This window comes from Carassius gibelio, chromosome A13 (genome assembly GCF_023724105.1).
Source record: "Carassius gibelio isolate Cgi1373 ecotype wild population from Czech Republic chromosome A13, carGib1.2-hapl.c, whole genome shotgun sequence".
Classification (NCBI taxonomy): Eukaryota; Metazoa; Chordata; class Actinopteri; order Cypriniformes; family Cyprinidae; genus Carassius; species Carassius gibelio.
This window is the reverse complement of record NC_068383.1, coordinates 6,228,978-6,254,635: the sequence shown is the minus strand read 5'-3', so window position 1 is coordinate 6,254,635 and position 25,658 is coordinate 6,228,978. Positions and strand designations below refer to the sequence as shown.

At 36.1% G+C, this 25,658-nt stretch overlaps 1 protein-coding gene across 1 annotated transcript; it reads right to left on the bottom strand.

Moving 5' to 3' along the window:
* Positions 1-1,312: 1,312 nt before the first annotated feature.
* LOC128025977 (cartilage acidic protein 1-like) lies at positions 1,313-22,831 on the bottom strand. The gene is made up of 14 exons (XM_052612624.1): positions 22,632-22,831; positions 21,682-21,878; positions 21,453-21,589; positions 15,269-15,425; positions 13,656-13,790; positions 13,399-13,544; positions 11,064-11,200; positions 9,660-9,742; positions 8,268-8,368; positions 7,007-7,175; positions 4,382-4,527; positions 4,253-4,295; positions 3,472-3,615; positions 1,313-2,335 (listed from the first exon to the last, which is right to left on the bottom strand). Exons 1-14 carry the CDS (start codon positions 22,829-22,831, stop codon positions 2,220-2,222), a joined length of 1,911 nt encoding a protein of 636 aa, XP_052468584.1. The 3' UTR covers positions 1,313-2,219.
* Positions 22,832-25,658: the final 2,827 nt, after the last annotated feature.

Sequence of the window (25,658 nt, the reverse complement as noted above, 5' to 3'; positions counted from 1 at the left end):
GAAAATCATGAAGCAACTCTGACCACTCTGGACTAGCATAGAAACCCGTGCTGCCATTTTCAACAGAATCGCTATGGCGGAAAAGTAAAAAGACAGATCAAATATTCACATTTATCTTTACCATGACATGCATTTATTACGATTCCACACTTTGCCTTTCCTTTTAACCATGACACTGAGGTAAGCTTGATCTAATCTGTTCTGTAGGTACATGTATCACTAAAATAATAACTACAGGTGGCATCTCTCAGCTCTTGTGAGATCTGAATTTTTTCCCGAAGCAGTCAGCACGTTTCGTCTGAATCATGACATGGAAAATTAGAACAGTGTAATAAAATAAAGAGAATCTATTCTCCCCTGAAGACGGAGGGGTCTTCAGCCAAAGCACACATTATGAGTCAGTTCAGAAGATTTTTTACACCTCCATCAAAAACCACAGAGGATTCATATTAAATGTTACTGATGCAACTGTCCAGATTAAGACGATACACAATGTTTAAAAAAATGCAACAAATGTGGATTCTGAGCTCTGTAGCTACACCGATGCACTGAAATCGGTGATCCTGTATAAGCAGTCTCATTTCAGTCAAGGGCATACTGTAGGAAATCACAATATTTACATCCAAAGCTAACAACTTTGCAAACAGAGCACGTACTGCATTTTGAAATGCCTTTTTCATTGAACCACACACAGTTAATTTCCCTTTGGTGAATATTCTGCATAGCAATCTGTAATGTTCCCACTTACTAGGGTAAAAAAAAAAATCCATTTATAAAATTTAATACACATTTAACATCGACCAAACAAAGTGATACATTTGCTAAGCTGACTGGTTTAGAATTTACTTTTCCTTTAAAAAGGGCCAAAACAAAACCATTTGATTTGTGCTTCCTTTCAAGACTTCTCGAGCCACTGGCAAGATTTCTGGGAGAAACAGACGATGGTTTTCATTGTCTGTTCTCCACACAAAGTGATCTTATATTTTAAAAAGACTGTGTGGATTAATAAAATACTTTAGCTTTTTTGGGGACAGATATGTTCACTCTGTCTATGTATGAGGAAAAAAAAATGAGTTGTGATGATTCTTTTTCATGTTGTACATAAATAAATAACAATGTCTAAAAAGAAAATGAAGATGAGTAAATGATGACAATTTTCATGTTTGCATGAAACGTTTTTACAATGAATAGTTCCCATGAGGGAAAAAAAAATAGTTGTAATATTTCTACTTCAAAATTTTTAGTGAAATTTACGAGCAATTTCCTGTGTGAATATCTTTTCAAATAAATCCAACAACAAATTATTTTCATTCTATTCACATATTTTCGTCTTATGTTATACAATATGCATGAACCATTCCTTTAAATTTCTTCTTATTTCTCAAAAGACAAAACATAAGTTGTATGAAATACTTTTAGGGTGCTTTTTTTGGACAATGGCCACACACACATTTTCCTTGTGTGGAAAATATCTCTTTCTAGAAAAAGACTTTACTGAACTCTATATTTCAAAGTTGAAATATTTTAAGTAATATTTTGGTTGTGGTCAAGGTAAATTTTTTAATAAATAGACATCATATCTTATCAAAGAAGTTTTACTTCACAAATTTGGTCTGGGTCTATGTTTTTGCAGCTAGATCACAGTGAAATCCCACATATATAAATCTGAACAACATTTTGCTAAATGAAACTGTGTTTTGTAATACTCATCCATGCCAAAAACATGCACCGATCCCAATGGCAGTCGTTAGTACTGGTGAGGGTCAAAAGTGTACAGTATGAATCTCTTGTGAATGTTTTTATCAGAGCACAAGCAAGACCTTGCGAGTAACAGACGGCCTGGAATATGTTCCCCTGGAAAACCTGCTAGCATAATGCTGCCGATATGAGACTGAATGCACTCATAGTCGCCTGTAACACAATCACAATCTTATCCCACATCGCACTCGATGAATATGAGGATCTTTGATTTTTCCTCAATCTAGATGGAGTGGAATGCTTGTTTGTCTTCAAAACAGGGATCTTTTCTGGTTCCCATCTGGAAAGCGAAGCATTATTCATACAGGTCTGTTAGTGACGACACTGCAGAAGCAACAGGTCCATGGAGAGTTCATTTTACAGCTGACTCCCAAACACCTCAGTGCGAAAACAAAAGAAAAGCAGAAAATCAGAGATCAAGCAGTGTGGAAGAGATGTCAGGAGAGGAGAGGCACCACACTTCATGCCCCAAAGCAAGCAGTAAAGACAGCGAGAAGAGTTAGTAGAAGAGGCCAAAGATGGGAAGCCCAGAACTTGGAGGCGGAGGATCTGTTTCCTCCAAAATAAGCCACCTGGGCTGCAAGGGGAAAAGGAAAGAGAAGCAAACTACACTGTTAAAAATTTCGACATTGTAAATAAAAAATAAAAATAAAACTTAAAATGTAGTTTAATTCAATTAGTTGCTCGCCTTTTCTTTGGAATTTGGAAATGTACTAGTCATTTCTAAACTTTTAAATAAATCTTAATCCTACTTTTTCCAGCACTGTCACTGGGAGAAATGAAAATTGAAAGATATTAGATGATAGTTTATGTAAAATAAGAGCATAGAGTTGTAAAATCAATTTGCATATAGTCTTGGAAGTGAGAAATGTTTGAGCTCATGCTAAAATTTCTGACTTGCGAACTTTGGTAATTTGGTCAACTTTTTTAATTATTTGTGAAATTGACTAGCAATTTCTGAGTTAACTCTTTTTTACACATAAACACTTTTCATTGTGTTCCGTTTAAAATTCATTTGGAGCAAAGAAAACAGAAAGATAGACAATAGTTGATGTAAAATAAGAATATAGTTAATAATTAATTAATTAGCATCATGTGGACTTGGAAATGAGAAATGCTTGAGTTCATTTGAGTTAAAAATTCCTCTTTTGGTATCTTTGCATATTATAGCACAGGTTGAGATATTTTTGCCCTAATCTCAGCCTCAGACATCACGCCCACGGACCGCTGGCTGAACGTCTGATGCATATGGGACACAACCGGTGAAAAAAATTCAGAAGTGTCTAAGTAGTCATCGGATTGGTTGAATTCTACAGGATTTCCGCGGAAACAAAGATACAAACCCCCTCATGAAAGATGAAAGCCGCTGTGTTTACAACAGTGACGACGAGCGCTTTTCAGAATCCACTGAACACTGGATTTTCTAAAGTATGTGAAATATTTAAAGTTTGCGGCATAGAATCTTTAAAATATGTCAGAGAGTTTTACACACCGGTCTGTTATTGTGGTGACATTTCCACACCACAAAACTTAACAATGAACGAAACAAATTGTGATTGTTTGTCTGACAAACGGCCTCATGGGCAAGCCTTGGCCAATGAAAGCTGCCATGAATTCCAGACCTACCTATGTGAAATGAGGGCAAACAGCTATTCTCAGTGGCTTCTTGTTATATCAATCCACCATAACCATCTGGCTTTAGTCTCAACTCACCTACACATGCTGTCCCTTCATAATTAGGCTCGTATCCCTGGTTACACCTCTTGTTTGCACGGCACTTGAAGCTCCCGTAGGTGTTGGTGCAGACAGGTCGCTCAGAGGGACAGACAGACGGGAACTGTGTGCACTCATCTTGGTCTAGACAAAGAAGAGGAGTGGAATAAACATGAGGTCTGATACATGATGCTCTGGTTATGTACACACTGTGAAGTTTAAGGAATGACAGCCACATTTATTTGTGGGAGTGAATGCTTTAAGATACCATTATATGTGTGCATCGAACCAAGAAGTCACACCTACTACACAAAAACTCATGATGACTGACACAGTTTCTTTTCTAAAGCCTGCTGAGTTGCCTTGCTGTCTGCTGCCTACATAGGAAGATTCCAATTAAGGCAACATCCTAACTTAAATGGAATCGTACTGTATAAGTGACTGATTTGGACTGCTTTGCACCACATGATGCACATGTGAATCACATAGGAGACTTGACTCACAATTTTCCGTTAGCATGTTGCTAAACTTACAACACAATACCTTTATTTTATTTTTTGCTTTCATTTTTGCAAGAAACTACTGTACTGTGGATGGTACATAATTCAGACCAGTCTCAAGCTATATATTTTTTATAACTAGCGAGCAGCGACACAGTTTAGTTGGGAAAGACATACTGAGCACCTATCATACATCATACCCTATATACATTTATTGCAATGGATTATGGAGTTTAGGCCTCTGGGAGGTTAAATTTAGGTCAGATTGCTCAAAAACTTACCAGTGCAGCGGCCATTTTCATTGACCTCAAATCCTGGTCCACACTGTGAAAAGAAATAGATATTACTTACAACAATTCAACCTCTCAAATAAAGAAAGAACATATGAGGATGACAGGCAGGGTACTTACTTCGATCTCCACCACTAGGGTCGCCTCCTCCTCATTCTCAGGGTAATGGATCTCCATCACTTTGTTCATATCACTGGGCTCCAGAGGTCTCGCCACAGAACGTCCACCTGGCCAGAACACTTCCAAACTGGTGGCCACATCCTTCCCTGTCAGGGTGGCAAAGCATCAATCCTTTTAGTACCTCATGAACGTCGTTAAAACTTCCCCTCGGGCTTTGGAGACATAATAAATGATTTATTTTCTTAATGTACATCTCTCCATGGAAAAATACCATTCTGGAAAAAGGGCCCTCCCAAGAAGTTCCTCGGCAATAGCCAGGTTGGACTAGGCTCTGGTTTGGCACAGACCACGTAGTCTCTAAAACAAATGCACAAGAATGTGTTCAGTCTCAGCTGTGGGCAGCTTCGTGAGCAGCGAGGCCTGAACACATCTCCTTTGATCGGCAGAACCGGTTTCTCATGACTGCTGGTGTGTGGGGTTCACAGGCCAGAGAGTTTCTGGCATAGCAGCCACTGAGGCATTAAAGCAATGAGGTTCACACATGCCAGACTGATGAAATCTGTCTGTTGTTTGGTGGCTGCAATAAGGAGCCATATAAATGGCACGGTGGTTGGAAAGCACTTCATTTAAGAAGGTTTACAGAAGCATCCATTAACTACCTTCAATCTAATTGTCAGAGACACTTTCTCACAGACGGCGGGGACAGTAATTAACATGGCCGTTAGAGGAGACTAACATAGTGATCATGAACGGAGAGATCATCCATTGGAAATGAATGTGGTGGAGGAGGAAGACAGAACTTCAAAGGAGCTGAAATGAGAAGGGACATGGCGGGCATTAGACTTTCTTTCCATTATAGCCTTTAGTCAAGCAGGAGAGAAGCTGACTGCCTTCCCAGTTCTTAATTAAATGACATTTCTTAGGTAAACAGATCCATGGGGCTCCTGGCAGTGCCAAGGCTGGCTCAGGTGCCTCTCGAGACAAAAAGCATGAGATTTCACCAGTGGTTACTGAAAGACGCAGTTTACTTGGGAAAGACATACTGAGCACCTATCAGCTTTTTATTAAATAAAGGCAATCTGCAAATTCTTCATGTGGAAAATGATGATTGCAAGTGTTTGGATAACTGAATGCAATACAGATACTATTCACTAACAAACAGTACCATGGTAATTAATTAATTAATTAATTTATTTATTAATTTAGTAAGTTAGTTAGTCTGAGAAATCAGAAATTCTAAATATCTAATAATCAAAAAAATTATAATAACAATTTATGAAATAAAAATCCATACATTTTTTTGTTGAGATGTATAATGGTAATCTAAAAACACAAAATGTCTAAAAAAGATTAATTAATTACATTTTTAAAAAAGTATTTTTTAGAAGTATAATGGGATGGTCTTATCTGAGAAATATAAACGTTTTAAATATCTAAAAATCTTAATATAATGTATTTAAAAAATAATAATAATAATAATTTAATAAAAAATAAAAAAGTTACATCTACCATAGTAATGTTTGGCATATAAATCTAAATGTTCAAAACATCTAAAAATCTAAATAAATAAATAAATAATATAAGGTGCAATTGTGAGGTACCACAAGCTATATTTCCAACACCCTGTTTTTATGTGCATTTTGAAGTATCACATCAGAAATGAGTAACGGAAATTGCAATTGTTTTATTTACTGTTGGTTACTAGGTTACCAATACCACCATCATCCACCCAAACAACTAGATAGAAAGGCACCTAATTGGCTTTTTTTTTTTTTTTTTTTTTTTGCAAACTGAAAATATTTGCTTCACGTTTGGATGGAAATCGATCTACTGTAAGATATAAAGTCATATTGTGAGACAACACTGCCACTGCAAGAAATAAAGCTGCAATTGTGAGACAAAAAGTCAGAATAAAAAAAAAGGAAAGAAATATAGGGAAAAAAAGAAAGAAATCGACTTCCATTCTTCGACACCGTAAACTGTACTATGGATTTATTTTGTAGTGCAGATATTTTACATCAATTTACAAACACTCTTCCTTAAAGAAACATCGATGAGAGGCCTGAACACATACGCACATATATACGAGCCCTCAGGGTGATCCAGTGACCACTGATGGCTATCATTTTGTTTTTCACAGCACATTCAGAGCAATACGAGCTTCCAGCTGGCAGCCTACTCCTGCCACAAATCTGTCCGATAGCTCCCAGATGAAGCCATGTGCCTCCAAGCATCTGTAACATTGCCAAGCCGTGGGGAAAAGGTCCGGTTTGCTGCCACCGGCTGCTGCACCTGCAGGCTTCTCTCCGGACCTTCAGTCTATGAGGATATTCAAGGAACCAGCCTCAACATGGAGGATAATGTTACTGAGACCCCAAGCCCCCCACTGAACATGACCTGGCGTTACATCATAATTGTTTCTCTGTAATGAGTCAGCAGAGCGAACACTTGTTTTCCCGCTACTCTGCGACCCTGAACATTTCCGAGACGGTGGATGCACTTATGAAATAGATATTTTACAGTTCTGGTCAATTTCATAGTTGTTCCTTTCTTAATGTGAATATCGTGGACAAAAAAATTTAGGCAGGCTTTTTAGGCAAAAGAGAGTGGGAAATAAATACATACCTAGTCCAAAGTGAGCCACTGGCTCCATCTCGCACAAGTACCCTGATCCTCCATCTATAATGCGTGTGTGAGGGCCATTCCGCTTGGTGTAGACTATCACCTTTGCTCCACGAGCAAAAGCCCCAAACTGTGTGCGTGGAATCACACGGAGCCATTTATTAGATGAGCCCTGTAATGAAAAACCAACAACTTCAAAACAGTTGTTAAACTTCAACCATAAATGCAAAATACTGTTTTAAGATGACCATATGTCCTCTTTTGGTTCCTGTCCTGGCCAGGACTGCAAAATTGCCCAAAATATCTGGCTTTCAGCTTTGTTTTCCTATTGCTCTCTCATAGTTTATAATTCATTTACTTCTACAAAATTTAACAACTGTTCTGACACCATATTAGGCTAAATTTTTTTATTTATTTTTTTTTTAGATCACAAAAAACTTGCTTGCACTTGTCCATTTATTGAATTGTAACCTTCTTCAATCTTACAAAATTACAAAAAGAATGTCATAAAAAGAATGCAATAAAATTATCCCACGCAACTCGTTCATATTACAAGTGTTCTTAAGGCATATGGTGGGTTTGCCAAGGAACAAGTATAAAATGTAATCAACTAAGTGAAAGTCCAGTCGCATTTGTGTATTTGGATGAGTGCACAGCAGTTTGCACCAGTACGTGCATAAAAGAAAGCACACAAACTAGTCATTTTGAAGCACCAAGAGAAATAAACTCATGATACGAAACAGGATTCTTTCTTCTCTGAGGTTCTGAGACAGTTATCCAGACAGCTGTCATTGACTTAAGTTCATCGCAATCTCGTGACGTTCCGTTAATCAGTGAAGCTGTCTGCACTGCACTGCACAATCTCTTATTTACATCGTATCTACATACACATTGTTATAATGAGAGTTTTCGCGAGCTTGCAGAAAAACTCAGCACTTGTCAAAACTCGCCGTTTTGAGTGGTGAGTGAAACTTTGACGCTCTCCAGAACACAAATACACACTGGAGCATTTGCCAAACATGTTTCACCAATATCAAATGGGGCCCCGCGATTCCCCAAGCCCTAAGCGGCCGCTTACCTCAATTATAGGTTAGGTAATGGTTTGTCTCATTTCTGAATTCAAATCTTTTACTTCTCTTAAGGGATTTCAGAAGAAACATTTGAGAATATGTGATACTAGAACAAAGCATAAGTTATTTCTCAAGAAAATCTGAAGTGTTTTGTCTATTTAAATGTGGCTGACCGGTCTAAAACACTATCTCACCTGAGTGACTCGATACACAGAGATGGGTTGAGCTGCACTTTCCCCATGCATCACCAAAAGATCCAGCTGCCCATCTCCATCAATATCAGTCACAGCTGCTCCTGAAATACAGATCATCCTGCTCAGATACAGCTGTAACACATAGTTTCCAATTCTCAACATTAATACCAAAAAAAAAAAAAAAAAAAATGTTTAGACCACATATACACTGATACATTGGCTTTCTAATGATGATGATGATGATGATTTAGATTGAGGGGTGACTCCACCTAATACTAAATGTCATAAAAGTAACAAGATGCAGTTATACACAAGCCTGGATTTATAATGACATCTAGTGGTAGAGATGAAATAATCAGGATTAAGTTTTGGAGTTAAACGCAACCATCCCATCACTCCACAGTTTGTTTGTTCATCTATTCTAGTACACCAAAAACTACTAACTTCTTCTTTACACAAAGGTGTGCCCGATTAACATACACTACTGTTCAATACTGTAGTATAAACAAAAAGTTAGGGGTCAGCAACTTTATTAACTTGGTTTTGAAAGTTTTTTTATTTTTATTTTCTTCTTTTTTTTTAAAAGAAAAATACAGTGGAACAGTCATAATATGAAACATTACAATAAAAGTTTTCATTTTTTTTTATTTTTTTTAAATATCAATTATTTCTGTGGTGGAAAAGCCAAATTGTCAGCATCATTACTCCAGTCTTCATTGTCACATGATTCTTCACAATTCATTTTAATATGCTAATTTTATTGTCAACTATTAATATCAATATTGAAAACAGCTGTGCTGCTTAATATTTTGTGAAAACCATGACACCTTTTTTCAGGATTCTTTGATGAATAGAACAGTTAATAGAACATTATTTTCTTGAAATATAACATTTGTAATGATGTACAGTAAGTCTTTGTCACTTTTGTTTTGTTTAATGCATCACTGCTGATTAAAATATTAATTTCTTTAAAAAATAAAAATAAAAAACTAATATTGTGTTAGTATTTCACTAGCCATGTGCTAGCTACTTTCAGAGTATTACCTAATGCTAATTTAAATTTATTAAAAAAAAGAAAGAAGAAAAAAGCACATTGATTGATTGACAAGCATATCCTTTGATGTTGTCCAAAACGCAACGGGATGGATTAGCAATAAATGTGATGTGACAAGCTTTTAAACAACATGGAGGTGAGAACATTAATGCTGTCTTTGTAATAACTTTTTGATATAACAGGCTCCTCAATCCTTTATTAAAAAAATAAAAAATAAAAATTTTCAAGTTATTTTAAGAGGAAAATCTTAAATTTACCATTTGTAAAAGTCATGAAATGGATTTACAAGATAAACAGTCCTAAATTTGGATGGAATGAACCAGCCAAACCCTTCGTACCAGTTCCCCGTCCCTCTGGTTCGGCGGCCTCCCCGATGTTCAGCTCCTCGATCTGTGGATCTCCGTGTTCTCTCCGAGAAACTCTGCCATGGTAAAGATTAATTACTTACTCAATTTGCCTTTTGGCTTGAGAGAACTCGACACAAATGAACAGTCAAAGACAAATGTACCTTGTCAGATGTATGTTATATAACATGTCTCAATGGAGATATTCATTTCCAGGCTCATGAAACTCACACAATATTGATTCAGTTAAAACATTTTTTTAGGGCTGGAAGTTCATACGCTACATTTTGATGACTAATAATGCTAACTAAAAGGTTTCTTTATACAAAAAGCTTAAGGGTTTGCTTTCTGAGAACCAGGGTCCAGATTGTTTGAGTATGGGATTAGAAACTAATTTGAAACAATGTCCTGTTTAATGCTACGTCCAGTCTTCTCATTAGAAAGCCATCGTTTAATGGGTGAGGTCGGACGTAAGGGGAATTTCCCATCAGGTAGAGTTGTGGTTGGACTGGGTTGTGTTTGTGGTCTGGCGGTTGGACTTGCTGGCTTGTCATGCCATCTGGGCTTACTACCAAATCCCCAAAATAAATGTTAAAGAAATAACTCTGTTACATAAAGTTAATACTGTTTTGTTAGGTCATTTTGGTCAAGCAGGCAATTGTATGAATCACAAAAGACAGGTTACATTCATAGAGTGAAATGAACTATCCTTCTGATATACTGTATTATGGGGGGGGGGGGGGGGTTGTGGATATCAGAATGTTGATGTTGTTCTTTTCCCATACAATGGTAGTAAATGGTAACCAGCAGGTTTTATCGGTAATTAAAAAAACTATAAAAAATTGTTTGTCAATTAAAATGCTGAAATAAAATAAAATATTAGATTTAAAAATAATAATAATTAAAAGTATAAACTAACTATATAAAATAAGCAAAAAAATAACGATTATTAAAACTAAATTGCAATGGAAATCATCGCAAGCTAAAAAGTATTACCAAAAATATATTTAAAAAAATTACACAAAATAAAATTATTAAAATGAAAATGACATTTTCGATTAAAAGCTAATTTAAATATTAATAAATACTTTAATAGTATATAAACACACCAACATTTGTTCACTACATTTCTACAGTATATTCCTCATTGAATCTGAGAACTAATTATAATTTTTTATATTCCTGATCATAAATAAAAGTTCAGTCTGTCCTTCAGGCAGGTATTAGATGACTTGCAAAGACATTAAATAATGCACAAGATAACTTTTTTTATTGCCTTTGATGGCCATTCACTTTACACAGCATAAATAATCAGTGTGAACATCCTGTTAAACATCTCCTTGTGTTCTGCGCCCCTCTAAGATCTAAGCTATGTCGGTATAGTCTTTTTGTTCACACCTGAAGAGTCTGTTGGCTGATGGTCCTCTGTAGGCAATGTTGTTGAAAAAAACTTCCAGTTCATTGTCATTATCAAAGTCAGCTGCGATGACAGTGCGAACAGGAGATGGCATGGAAAACTTCTGTGTGGCCACGTCCTGGTACAGAGAATATCAGCGTATCAAAATTTGAAACTCCACAGTGCTTACACTCTTTACACTTGGGAAAATACTTACAGTAGTTGTCTCTACATATTACACTAGGACAGGTATGTCTTTTACCTTTGCTGACAGGAGAACATCAGCTTTAAGATCTGGAGAGTCAGAAATGTGATATCTATAACATGAAGTTCTAAGCTGTAGATAAATACAGTCTAAAAACTGCAGGGAGTTTTAGCAGAGAAAAGTAACTGCTATCGTTGCGCTTCAATAGTGTAGCAACGAGTCATGGAAGAGTTATTGAGCATGCCGGCACTCTCTCAAGTATTAAGCCCAATTTTAATTATAGGGCTCATAAAACCTGCAGGAGAAAGCCCATGAAGTGACCTTCTGCTGTCTGGTTGAAGAAGAGACAATGGCCATCTCTGGACAGGAACCAGCAGAGGTGATGAAACACCTGAGCACGAGACAATACTGATGCACTTGCAAATACATGCACTTACACAGGCTGGTGTGCTTGTTCAGCCAAAGTTGAATTAACACTCGGAATAACAAAGCATCTTAATCACAATGCAATTATATGGGCAAAGGTCACAATACCCTACTCTGATTCACAAACCCTTCTGTAAGGTCTACCATTAGACATTACCCCAACAATTGACCCCCATAAAACAGCTTCCTGCTGACATTTATCTCTGTGCTAAAGAAGCCGATCACTGCGGCTAACACTGAGATCAAACTAAAGCTGAAGAAGACCTACACACACAGCACTGATCCATCCATAACAAAAGTCCAATCAAACACTATAACCTGACACACTCTACAGAGCTCCAAAGGTTAATGACTAACTACTGCAGGAAAATAAATAGATAATAATGTTGGGTTCATTACTTCTACTTAATTTTTATTATTTATTTAAGGACAGGCTTGATTACATAGCCTAATTAAACCATTAGTTTAAGATTAGCAGACTTACAAATTCTGACTGGCCCCACAGGACAAATGTTTCTCCTAGATGACAATGTGCGGAAACTGAGCAGATTGAAAAGATTTAAAACTAAGAGTTTTATTTTGAGAAAAAGATCCTAGTGACCTCACATATGTTCCATCTAGAGTTTCAGAAGAAATCTCAATGTTCTTAGTTTTGCCAAAAATCTGGAAAAGACATTTCATGTTCAATATGAACAAATTTGTCAACGTTTAAATGAAACTTAAGCTATCCGTATTCCTATTTGTTTGTCTATCAAAAACTGAATATGAATATGTGATTTTTTACATATGGCTTTTGCCACCATTGTATAAAAGCTGTGGTAAAATCACTATAATGCACATATTATATTATATTGTTAAAAAATATTACACTAGCATTCATAAGTCTGGGGTCCTTTTTTCCTTCTGCTATTTGATCAAAAATACAGTAAAATATTGTGAAAAATTATCACAATTAAAAATAACATTTTTCCAGTCTTCAGTGTCACGGGATCCTTAAAAAATGAAATATGCAGATTTGCTGCTCAAGAAACTTTATTATTATCAAAGTTAAAAGCAATCGTGCTGCTTATTATCATTGTGGAACACCATTGTTTGATGTTTAGATAAACAGTAATTTCAAAAGAACACCAATTATTTTAAATATTTGAGTCTTTACTGCCACTTTTGATTAATTTAACACATCCTTTCTGAATTAATGTATTTTTTTTTTTAAGGAAATCTTACTGAACCCAAACTTTTAAAAGTAGGTTCTGCAAAAACAATAAAAAACAAACATTTCTCACAACATTCAGACTTAATATAGCTGTTAGCAGATGAAAAAACAACAACTTTCTGTTGAAGTCTGATGGAAAAAAAAAGAAATTCTTCGATCATACTGTGTCATACTGTGTTACTAATTACAATCAGTGTGCTTTACCAGCTGAAACAAGGGCCAGGTCACTGCGCGAACAATAGAACAATGATTAGAGAATAACTAAATACATCAATCAGACAGCAGATGTTATTATTTTATCCTCTGTTTTCTCTCAGAGGGATTTAATTATACAGATCAGAATGTAGGGATCACAATGTGTTCTGTATAACAAAGCTGATCCTACCATTATTTAGTATAAAAATATATATTCTGGCCTGGCAAGGACAGCAATAAAAACATCTTCTCTTCCATTACAGCTAAAAAAGTTGCAGAGTGTTTTTAAAATCTGCACCTTAAACCTTTGCTTGCGATTATTGCTGAGCTGTAGGAACAGACGATGTGGCCCATTCCAGTTTCCATAGACAATGTCTGTCTTCCCATCCCGATTAAAATCTGCTAACGCCACTCCACGGCCATGCTGCATCGGGTCATCAACCCCTGTGACAACAAATACACAAATTTCATTGCATGTTTGCTTTGAAAGGCTAACAAAGTCACCTTTCAAAACAAAATCATCACAAAAAATGAAAAGTGCCAGCTCTTACTTACCCGCTTGTGCCGCCACATCTGTAAATGTACCATCCCCGTTGTTCCGAAACAGAAAGTTAGGGCTGTACTCATTGTCACAGAAAATATCAGGTAGGGTCTGACTGAGGATGGGACCCACCACGACCCCCCGTCCCCCTATAACTCACAGCAGAGACGGCCATCATCACCAAAGGCACAGCAGAAATCGTTAGTGGCTTTCCAGCTCATTTCCCCAGCAGCGGCTCTCTGCTGCTTTTGCTGACACAGACTCTGACTGCCCATAATCACATTACAGAGAGTGTGAACGTGCATTTAACCAGCTCTTTTTCAACACATCTCACCCACCTATCACTATTCTACAGCTCTGACCTCCAGTTGAATTACAGCAGCAAGTATTTTTTTACCTTTTTTTTGTATAGCGCTTTTCACAATGAGCATTATGATGTTTCAAAGCTGCTTTAAAGGAAAAAAAGTGCTTTTATTTCTTAAGGCCCGGAAGGACCAGGTTCTTCTTAATGCTAAATATGAGCATGCTATTAAGAGTTGAAATAGCTCTTACTTTCAAATATATATTTGAAATACATTTGAAAAGACATTTGGAAGAGGGAACAACTTTTGCTGTATAAAAGAATTTGGTATAATTAAGTATTTATATTCTTTATATTGTTACAGACTGGTTAAAATAAAATAAAATAAAATAAAATAAACTTCTGCAGATAGACTCCAATGCAGCTTCAGCGTCCTCATTAAATATGTAAATAAAGTGAATAAAATAGGTTTATTCATAAAATAAAATGTTAAAAAAAGAAATGCATTGGTAAAATAAATGAAACAAACATATTGTGTTTAATCAATTCCATATTTTTGTGTCATTCAAACAATTATTACATATTTATTATTACAAATAAAATAGCATGTATAATTTAAATGAAATGAAACATATTGCTGAATCCATTCCGTCTTGTGACATTTAAATGTGTTATAATATGAAATAAAAAATGTATTAAATTAAATTAATTCAAATATAAAATAAGTTAATAACAATAATAACATATTGTGGTCAAAGCCATTCCATGTTTTGTGTCATTCAATCATATGAAGTCTGCCAAGGCTTTGACAGAATCCTCCATAGTGAGGCAAGAATATCACAAAAGCTTAATTTTGTTACTACAGCGACATTTCCATTCAGAGACTGTCCTAGTTGAACCCTTCTCAACAGTGCCTCTCCAAAACTGCTCTGAACGGTGGTCCAAAGCCCTGCTCTCCCCATAGTGATTGATGTAATAGCTGCTTCATTGAGTAAGTCAGAGCTGAAATACGGCTCACTTGTCCTTGTGCCTTCACATGACTTTCAGTGGAGTAAACAGCTGAGTGCGCCAAAACCTCCATCTCTTTATTCAGCGCTGCCTTCCAGGGCCCTGTTCTCTCTATTACTGGCTGCTTTAGCTGATAAACACGGTCTATAACTCAGTGATGCAAAGCTGATATGAGCACCGAGCTCCACTGTAAATCAGCCACAAGACAAAAAACCTGGATCCTACAGCTCATTAAAGAGTGCTGGGTAATATATTCACTGACATCATCGTACACTTACAAACTCCCACTCACATATTCATAAATAAGCAGACATGCACCTGTGAACTTGTTGACTCCGGCCTGCTCAGCCACGTTTGACAGTGCAATGATTCCCTTGGACGGGTCACTTGAACTTTCATCCATTTCAATCAGAGCATGTGGACCTACAGTTCCGCTGGCATAGTTAGCAATGTAGATGGAATAACGACCTGTTCCCTTAAAAAAGAAAGAAAGATGCATTGTTTATATTGATTAGACTACTAATAATGCTTAATCACATAAACAATTTTAAAAACCTTTATAAAAATTCTCACAATTCTACAAAGTGAAAACTATATAAACTATATACTGTACAACTATATACAAAAGTTTCTATGCTTCTGAACTTTTTAACACTTTTCACACTTATTTTGTAAAAAAAAATTAATTAAATAATTATAATATTTGATAATGTTGCATACAGGTTAAGACTAAAATAAAATAAACTAAAATATTGTGGTTAAAAACATTCTATATTTTGTGCTATTTAAAAAAAATTGATAACATGAAAACTGTGTCTAAAATACATGATGTGAAATACATATAAAGATGCCTTTTATATATATATCCAACAGTAAATAAACAAATATAAAAACAGGATAATTTGTATTTAATGGGAAAGTCATAACTTTCCATAATAATGACAATTCCACCATTTCTCAAATTAGGGGCAAAATCATTATTGTGGTGCCATATGATTTGTGGAAAATCTGATGTATGGAAAATCATTTTGTAATTATTGCAAGAAAAGTAACATCTCTCTTATAACATAAGAGAAATAAGTCAAACACTCGTCCACATACAGAACAGTTGCATACACATACTTTCACACACCACACACATATTTAAACTGCCTCCCCTTGGATATTAATTTCACACCCCATTATCAGAAATATTCCCTGTGGACATGAAGTCAGTGAAGTAGCCAAGCAAATGAACTTGCACACACATTTTCAATAAAGACACCCAGGATCCAACAGCATGGAAAGGGTGAAATAAAGAAATATATACATAAGTATATAAATATCAGCAGCTCATGACCAGAATCCTAATGAGGCACAACAATGAAAATGTCAAATGCTCTCTGGTTTTTACATAACCGCAACTTCAGTTCAGAAAATACAGATTAAAGCATAATGGAGTTAAAACAGATGTTGCCCAAGAATGTATTAGCAACTCAAGTTGTAATGTCATGATTTACATGTTTTGCATGCTCTGTTTATAAAGAATTAGATTTACAGACATTTTGCCAGTAACAAGGACTAGAAAAGTATTGGAGACTAATACGTTCAAAGTATATTTTGTACCATCTATGGTTTCATCGAAGTGATATCGCAATCTTTTCAAGAAGTGGGACCAGAGGGTGTGTTCCAACTACAGGGGGATCACACTCCTCAGACTTCCATGGAAAGTCTATGCCAGGGTACTGGAGAGGAGAATTTGGTCGATAGTCGAACTTTGGATTCAGGAGGACAAATGAGGTTTTCGTCCCGGTCGTGGAACGCTTGACCAGCTTTATGCCCTCACCTGGGTGCTGGAGGGTTCATGGAAGTTTGCCCAACCGATCCACAGGTGTTTTGTGGATTTGGAGAAGGCATTTGACCATGTCCCTCGCGGCTTCATGTGGGGGGTGCTCTGGGAGTATGGGGTCCAGGTCCTTCTGTTAAGGGCTGTTCGGTCCCTATATGACCGGAGCAGGAGCTTAGTTCGCATTCCTGGCATTAAGTCAGATTTGTTCCCGGTACATGTTGGACTCCGGCAGGGCTGCCCTTTATCACCGGTCCTGTTTTTTCTAGGATTTCTAGGTGCAGCCAGGGGCCAGAGGGTGTCCGGTTTTGGGACCACGTGATTTCGTCTCTGCTTTTTGCAGATGATGTTGTCATGTTGGCTTCATCGGGCCAGGACCTTCAGCGTGCGCTTGGACAGTTTGCAGCAGAGTGTGAAGCGGCTGGGATGAGAATCAGTACCTCCAAGTCCCTGGCCATGGTTTTCAGCCGGAAAAGGGTGGCATGTCCCCTTCAGGTTGGTGGAGAGCTCCTGCTTCAAGTGGAGCAGTTCAAGTATCTTGGGGTCTTGTTCACGAGTGAGGGAAAGATGGAGATTGAGAGGCAGATAGGTGCAGCTTTTGCAGTGAGGCGGTTGATGTACCTGTCTGTTGTGGTGAAGAAGGAGCTGAGCTGCAAGGCGAAGCTCTCGATTGACCGGTCGATCTACGTTCCTACTCTCACCTATGATCATGAGCTGTGGGTCATGACCGAAAGGAAAAAATCCCAGATACAGCGGGCCGAAAAAAGTTTTCTCCATAGGGTGGCTGGGCAGTCCCTTAGAGATAGGGTGAGGAGCTCGGCCACTCTGGAGGAGTTCAGAGTAGAGCCGCTGCTCCTCCACATTGAGAGGAGCCAGCTGAGGTGGCTCGGGTATCTGTTCTGGATACCTCCTGGACGCCTTCCTGGGGAGGTATTCCGGGCACGCTATAAATGATAATAAGTGTTCTCTTCCTGCTGTCTTCTCACATCAAAATCCTCCGAAATATTTGCTTAGAACTGTTTTGGACTGTTTTGCTTTTAAACTGTGCTTGATCTGTTCATATTTATCTTCTGATTCTGACTGCTTGAAATTAAAAATGTCTTAAATGTAGAGGAAGTAATGTAATGCTAAATTTCTTCAAATATTTTCGGATGAAGAATTATACTCATCTACATCTTGCCCTTAGAGTCAGTAAATTTTTAGGAAATTTGTATTTTTGGGTGAACTATTACTTTAATCAAACTGATTAAAGAGCATGGTACCCATTGGTAAATTTTTAGTTTTTTTTTTTTTTTAATTCACAATTATTTACTATTGCCTTGAATTAATTGAGAATTAAGATACAATCAAATAAATATAATATAATGAATGTATTTAAATGAAAATAAATAAATAATATATATATATATATATATATATATATATATATATATATATATATATATATATATATATATATATATATATATATATATATATATAAACCAGATTTCTGGATCTTAATGCTTCTGTGACCTTGTATGACTGTAGATAGGAATAAATAAAGCAAACTCAACGATCTGCATCAGCAGTTCATTTCAACTTGTTAAAGTTTCTTTGTGGATCGACATAGTATCCAATGACAGGGTCATTTTTTTGGTTCCCAACTCTGTGAAGACCAAACACATTTTGTTTTGTTTCTCTCCAAGCCTATTATAAGCCTGATCCTAAATCATTTAAATCATAAAATCATTGCTGAAGGACTTTTAAGCAGCACCATCTCACAATTATGAGCCCAGTCAAATGACTGCGGTCGAAAAAATCAATTTCAATCCCTTGAAGTTCTTCCCCAGGATTGCTGAGCATTCTTCACTGCTGACTGCTCCAAACAACAGCATGCAGTCCAGAAGTAATTGTGGAAATATGCTGTTCAGCTTATGGTGTTTTGGACTAAATACAAATCATTGACATGTTTGGCCATTCATCATGACGTCTGGGATTAGGTAGTGAAGAGTGGTCAGACGGAGGAAGCTCTGATAACCTACGTGCAGAGAGACAAATTAAGGCAGCACTTCCCACCTATTACATCTCCTTACAAAAAGAAACCAATGAAACCTTGCATTTTCTAATTATTACAGCACATGGTTCAATGTCACAGACAAATATTGCAGTACGCTGAAAATGAACAATCATATTGGTTGGCTATGGGGGCAGGATTCAACATTAATGGTGGACAGCAAATGATGGCCGCAGAGGATTTTGAGTTTCTGAGGGTGAAACGATCAGACAGTAATGAGATGTAAACAGTCACTCAACACCCTTAAGAACTCACTTTCCTTCAGATTCCACATGCTAATGTTCTGCAATCCTGTTGATGATCAATGCATACCTCAGGCTGCAACTTACTATTCACATTTTCATCTTACAGTTATTCAAAAAGCTTTAAGCATGAAGTTTCCATGATTTTCAGTCACTCATGATTACTGGATGAGTATTTTTTTTTAATCTTTTATACAGACTGCACTCAAGAAGAGCATTTTCTAGTCTGTGCGATATTTTAGAGCTGAGAATAACCAGAATCATATGTTCAATCAGGACCACTTCCGTCAAGTATATTTAACGCGATGCTCGATTTCTACAAAAAGTTATGAAAACACAATTTTTTTTTTAAATGTCCCATTTTTAAAAATGTTTTCAAAAAGTTTTTTCTTGATTACATAACTGTTAAGAGAATATTTAGCACTTTGCAAACATTATTTGCAAACAAGTATTAATTTATGTATAAAAAAGTTACATACAGGTGCATCTCAATAAATTGGAATGTCATGGAAAAGTTCATTTATTTCAGTAATTCTACTCAAATTGTTAATACTTTTGTATTAAATAAATGCGAAGGTTTCCTGAGCCTTCAAAACGGTCTCTCAGTTTGGTTCACTAGGCTACACAATCATGGGGAAGACTGCTGATCTGACAGCTGTCCAGAAGACAATCATTGAAACCCTTCACAAGGATGATGAGCCACAAACATTCATTGCCAAAGAAGCTGGCTGTTCACAGAGTGCTGTATCCAAACAAGTTAACAGAAAGTTGAGTGGAAGGAAAAATTGTGGAAGAAAAGATACAAAACCAACCGAGAGAACCGCTGCCTTATGAGAATTGTCAAGCAAAATCGATTCAAGAATTTGAGTGAACTTCACAAGAAATGGACTAAGGCATCAAGAGCCACCACACACATAAGTGTCAAGGAATTTGCTGAACCACAGACAACGTCAGAGGCGTCTTACATGGACTAAGGAGAAGAAGAACTGGACTGTTGCCCAGTGGTCCAAAGTTCAGATGACAGCAAGTTTTGTATTTCATTTGGAAACCAAGGTCCTAGAGTCTGGAGGAAGGTTGGAGAAGCTTATAGCCCTAGTTGATTGAAGTCCACTGTTAGGTTTCCACAGTCTAAGATGATTTGGGGTGCATTGTCATCTTCTGGTGTTGGTCCATTGTGTTTTTTGAAAACCAAAGTCACTGCACCTGTTTATCAAGAAATTTTGGAGCACTTCATGCTTCCTTCTGCAGACCAGCTTTTTGAAGATGCTGAATTCATTTTCCAGCAGGATCTGGCACCTGCCCACGCTGCCAAAAATACCAAAATTTGGTTAAATGACCATGGTGTTGGTGTGCGTGACTGGCCAGCAAACTCACCAGACCTGATATTGTAGAGAGGAAAATGAGTAACAAGAAACCAAACAATACAGATGAGCTGAAGGCCACTGTCAAAGAACCTGGGCTTCCATACCACCTCAGCAGTGCCACAAACTGATCACCTCCATGCCACACCGAATTGAAGCAGTAATTAAAGCAAAAGGAGCACCTACAAAGTATTTAGTACATGTACAGTAAATGAAAATACTTTCCAGAAGGCCAACAATTCACTAAAAAAAAATGTCTTATTATTATTATTATTATTTTATTGGTCTTATGAAGTATTCTAATTTGTTGAGAGAGTAGATTGGTGGGTTTATGTTAAATGTGAGCCAAAGTCATCACAATTAAAAGAACAAAAGACTTAAACTTCAGTCTGTGTGCATTCAATTTATTTAATGCACGAGTTTCACAATTTAAGTTGAATTACTGAAATAAATTAACTTTTCCTCGACACTCTAATTTATTGAGATACACCTGTAAATGTCCAACTAAAATGTTTTAGAAGAAAAACAGATGATGTATAACCCCTTTTTTTGTGTTAACACTTTAAGAACATTATTAAAGACCAGCTAACTTTGAACGAATGTTCTATTAACGTTACTGGAAGAGCGTTTTTTCATAACTTTAAGAGATCCTTGCCAGGACATTAGACAAAGTACTGAGAACATTCCATGTTAGCTGGAAACTTTCACAACATCTGCTGGTTTCCCATCCAAAAATGGACCACAGGTCTGTTTTGACAGAGAAACATACTATACTAAGAGCAAATGCAATTTAAATTGTAGAAACGAAGACGTAGAAAAATAAATGAACTTATCAACTTTTTTAATTATTATTTATTTTTAATCCCAGAATATAGATGGCAATCCTAATTTTGGAAGATCTGTGTGAATTTTACAGGAAAACATACAAATTACTTATTTATACACCTGGTCAGTTTTCCTGAAAAAAGTGTTTTTACCATCAAGCTTTTGTTTGACACAAACTTATTAGAAGTGTTACCTTTCTGTCCACACATGCGACTGACCGACCAGCCACACGATTGGCAACATCTCGGTTTTCATTTATGTCATCATTCAGGAGATCCTCAAACCGGCCGTTACGAAACTTAAAGAGCTTGTCAGTGTATGTTGTTCTCCCTGCATGAAATGACATGAACAATTTACATGAAACTAACATCCATTTACTTTAGCATTTCCTTCAGAGCCTTGTTTATGGAACCATTTCATACCCGAGAAGGCATTATTAGTGTTAAGGACGTAAATTTCCTCTCTGCCATCACCATCTATGTCACATGCTGTCACTCCAATGGCATTGCCCTGTCGATCTCTGAGTGCATAGTATGGAGAACTGCGGTTGTCAACTGCAATGTTAACAAGCCTCTTCTTAAAACTGTCATACTTCAACACCAGATTTGGGCCATTGTAGCTAAAGAGAAAAAAAGCAGAACATTTGTGTAACTGTGTAATTGTGTAAATAAATAAAAACCACAACTAAAAATTCCTCATCAGTATTTAAATATTAGTGAAATAAGTCAACATGCTTAAAACAAGAAAAACAAACCCAGCGGGGCAGGAAAAATAAATTTAATTCAGGATGTATTCCCTGAAAATTCAACTCAATTCAACAAAAAAAACCTTGAAGGGTTAATGTTTAACTATATTCAATTTGTTTGTTTCCAGTTTCCAGCGAAGGACCATCATTTTTGGTGTATTTCACTGACCTAAAATTACACAATTCCACCTCGGCTGTCATTTAATTGAAGGAGAAACTGATCCTAGTTTCCCTAGAGATTTGATTCTGTCAGTTGCACTTAATTTCATTCTTGAACACAACTCAAACAAAACATTGAACTCTTCAATAACATCTATTTTCATCAACGCAAATTCAATTAAATCCAAATCATTTCACAAATGGTTTACCAATAATCCTTAATAATTGCTTTGACATTTCTGCTTCTCCTAAAATATCACTTTCAAGCCACAAACTGAAGTAATGTTCTTGGCCAGTGCATCTGTTCTGTCAATATCGCAAAAATGTAAATTCACTCAAATAACACAAAAGCAGCATATAACTTCTAGAAAGTGATAAAGTATTTTACCTAAAGAAACATAATGTCATAAATGCTTCACTTTATTATACTGCTGAAAACAATGCATGTGATCTGAAGACTACACTCACCCTGAAACAAAGATCTCCAGATCTCCGTCTCCATCCACGTCAGTGACAGCCACGCCATAGTTGAGCTGCGTAGGGTTATTCTCATAGTCCGGCGGGAAAACACTCTGAGTTACTGAGGCAAACATGGGTTCAGTCCGCTGACCCCAGGACAGTCCCAGGACAGACACACCCGTAGTGAGCAGTAATATCCATGCTGACATTGTCATCTGTGAAATTCATTGGGGGATTTTTTTGTTTTGTTTTTTTTTTTTTAGAAAGAAAAACATCTTTGGAAACAAACTAGGACAAGATCACATACATACTCACCTCCTGATCTGTAAAAAACTCTTTCAAAAAGGTTATGACTCCGAAGTGAGAGGAACTGTAAAACTTCCTGAACTGAGCCACACATTCGAGAAATTGCACTTTCATTGGGTTTTAGGAGGCTGAATGGCTTTCTACAGTGTTAAGAGGCAATTACCTTCCCGGCATTACACTCACAGCACAGAGACATAAATACAGAGACTGCAAACATGTGACAGGTCAAAATGGACCAAATTAAGATCTGAGAGTAGAAGCTATCTCACTGCACATGGGAAAGACATTTAAGACAGCAAAATCAATATGTGACAAAGAGTATGAGGACTGTAAAATATCTGTCCATCTATCCATTTAAGTATCTGTCTGTCTGTCTGTCTGTCTGTCTGTCTGTCTGTCTATCTATCTATCTATCTATCTATCTATATATCTATCTATCTATCTATCTATCTATCTATTATCTATCTATCATTAAATCAAATTAAGAGAATGTAGAACTCACTTGCATGTTTATTATCTATCCATCAATCTATCTATATGTCTGTCTATCAATGAATTAACTAAATTCATTAAGAGAATGTAGAACTGACTTGCAAATGTATCCATATGTTGTTCCAATAACTATAATTTGTTCACCATTTAATATTGCAAATTCCATGTGTAAAAATAAAAGTAAATGCAGATGTAGCCGTAGACAACGAGGCCCCAGTTCTAATTTTAAAATAATAAGTCCACCCATTAGTGAAAAATCTGTTATAAATTACAAACCCTTATATCTTTTTTTTTGTTTTTTTTGTTTTTTTTGTGGAAAACAAGTAATTACCTAAAGCAGAATATCCAAGCAGATTTCATAGCAGGAAACAGGGAACCTTCTGGAAAAGTTAAAAATAAACTCTCTTCCAGTTTTTACTAGAATGTTCGTTCAAATGTATGTGGTCTTTAATGATATTCTCAAAACATTCTAAATCATTTATGGAATGTTTTTTCTGAATATTTAGTTGGATGTTTATCTAAGATGGTTGAGAGAAAAATTTTAAAATTTGCATTCTCATATTGTTTGTTTGCACTTTGTAATAATAAACAATAATAAAATGGAACATTTTTCCCTTAATGTTGTCTTTAACATCCACATAACCAATAAAATAAGAATTGTTTTCCTTTTTATAGAGAACATTCATAAATAACATTTCCAGATTATGAAAAATACATAATTATGAAATTATTATGAAAAAATATTATCAAAACATTCTAGAACATTGTTAGCTGCATGGGTTTTATCCATATGATTAAAGTGGTAAAGAAGCAAGATTTCAAGGTGAAAAGCAGATTAAATTTCATTCTGTTCCTTACACAAAGATAAGGAAAAAGCATTTTCATTTTCCTACATTTTCAGAAAAAAACATGGTCTATGGGCTACTGTTAAGGGATTTTTAGTAATTTTTTGGAGCTTGACACTCTGGGTAACCATCCACTTATGGAAGAGAACAGCTTGGACATTCTGCTGAAGATCTCCTTTAGTGATCCACGTAAGAAAGTCAGGTTTGAAATGACATGAGGGTGACTAATGTCAATAATGAAAACGGAAAAGGTACTTGTACAGTAAGTATATGCCAGGACAGAATCCGTTAACTTATGGACATTACCTTTAACCCTATAAAACACAACTAAATGCAATGTGTAATTCAAAAAACAGGTACAACACCTGTGGAAATTAAATACGGAAAATTCCTTCATATTAAAACAAAACATTAGGCCCTATTTTTAAAAAAGGGGCATTCACACCATGGACAATAATTTTAACTATAAAGATGGATGGATAGATGGATGGATAGTATTATCATTCATTTAAAGGAATAGCAAAGTCCAACCACAACTATAGCAATAATAACATAAAATATAATTGGAATCACTTTCAAAATGATTTTTTTCCAGCTAATGAATGATTAAAAAATAAATAAAAAGAATTCAACCACCAATCTGAATCCACCCTAAAAAGCTGAAGCATTTAAAGTGGCGGGCTTCTAATAAACAGAACATTACTGTTCCTTGGTGTAGACTGTAGACACTAAAATAGATATCTTTAAAGGTATTTATATAGTTTTCTTTCATGTTTTACAATGTAGAGGAAATTTTAAATCTGAATTCAGAAAAGGCATTTGTGCAGTATATGGCAAAGAAAGAGAGATGATATGCTCAAGTTGGTGAGAAACACAAAGTGGGGGGAGAAAAGTTCATGTATTTGCAGTAATGATTTCAGGAATATAGATGTCTCTGCTCCACTAATCAACCCACTAAACTCTAACATCAAAGCCATGTAATTAATTTAGATTAAGGTTGGCTTAGTATATGCTCCTCTGCTTGAGATGAAAATGCTCAAACAAGCATTATATTAGTCATATTTCTGGACCAAAGGTTTGAGCACAGTGATTATTTGAATGTTAATGACAGAATGCATAGCCAGACTGATTAAGCATAGGTTGTCACTTTGTTCTATCCTTTCCTATATTATAGCATTATCCCTTTTATATTAATAACTCAAAAACAGTAAAAGCAGAGTAAACATTTCGTTTTATTGTAATTTATTTAGTGTTTATAGCTTTACACTCCAAACGACTGGATAAGAGCATGAACACCAGTGCTCAGAGAGTACCATATGTACTGTCATCTGTCATCGTAATATGATTATGTAAAAGCTTCTCGGATGAGGTGAGAGCTGGATGTGTTCCAAAC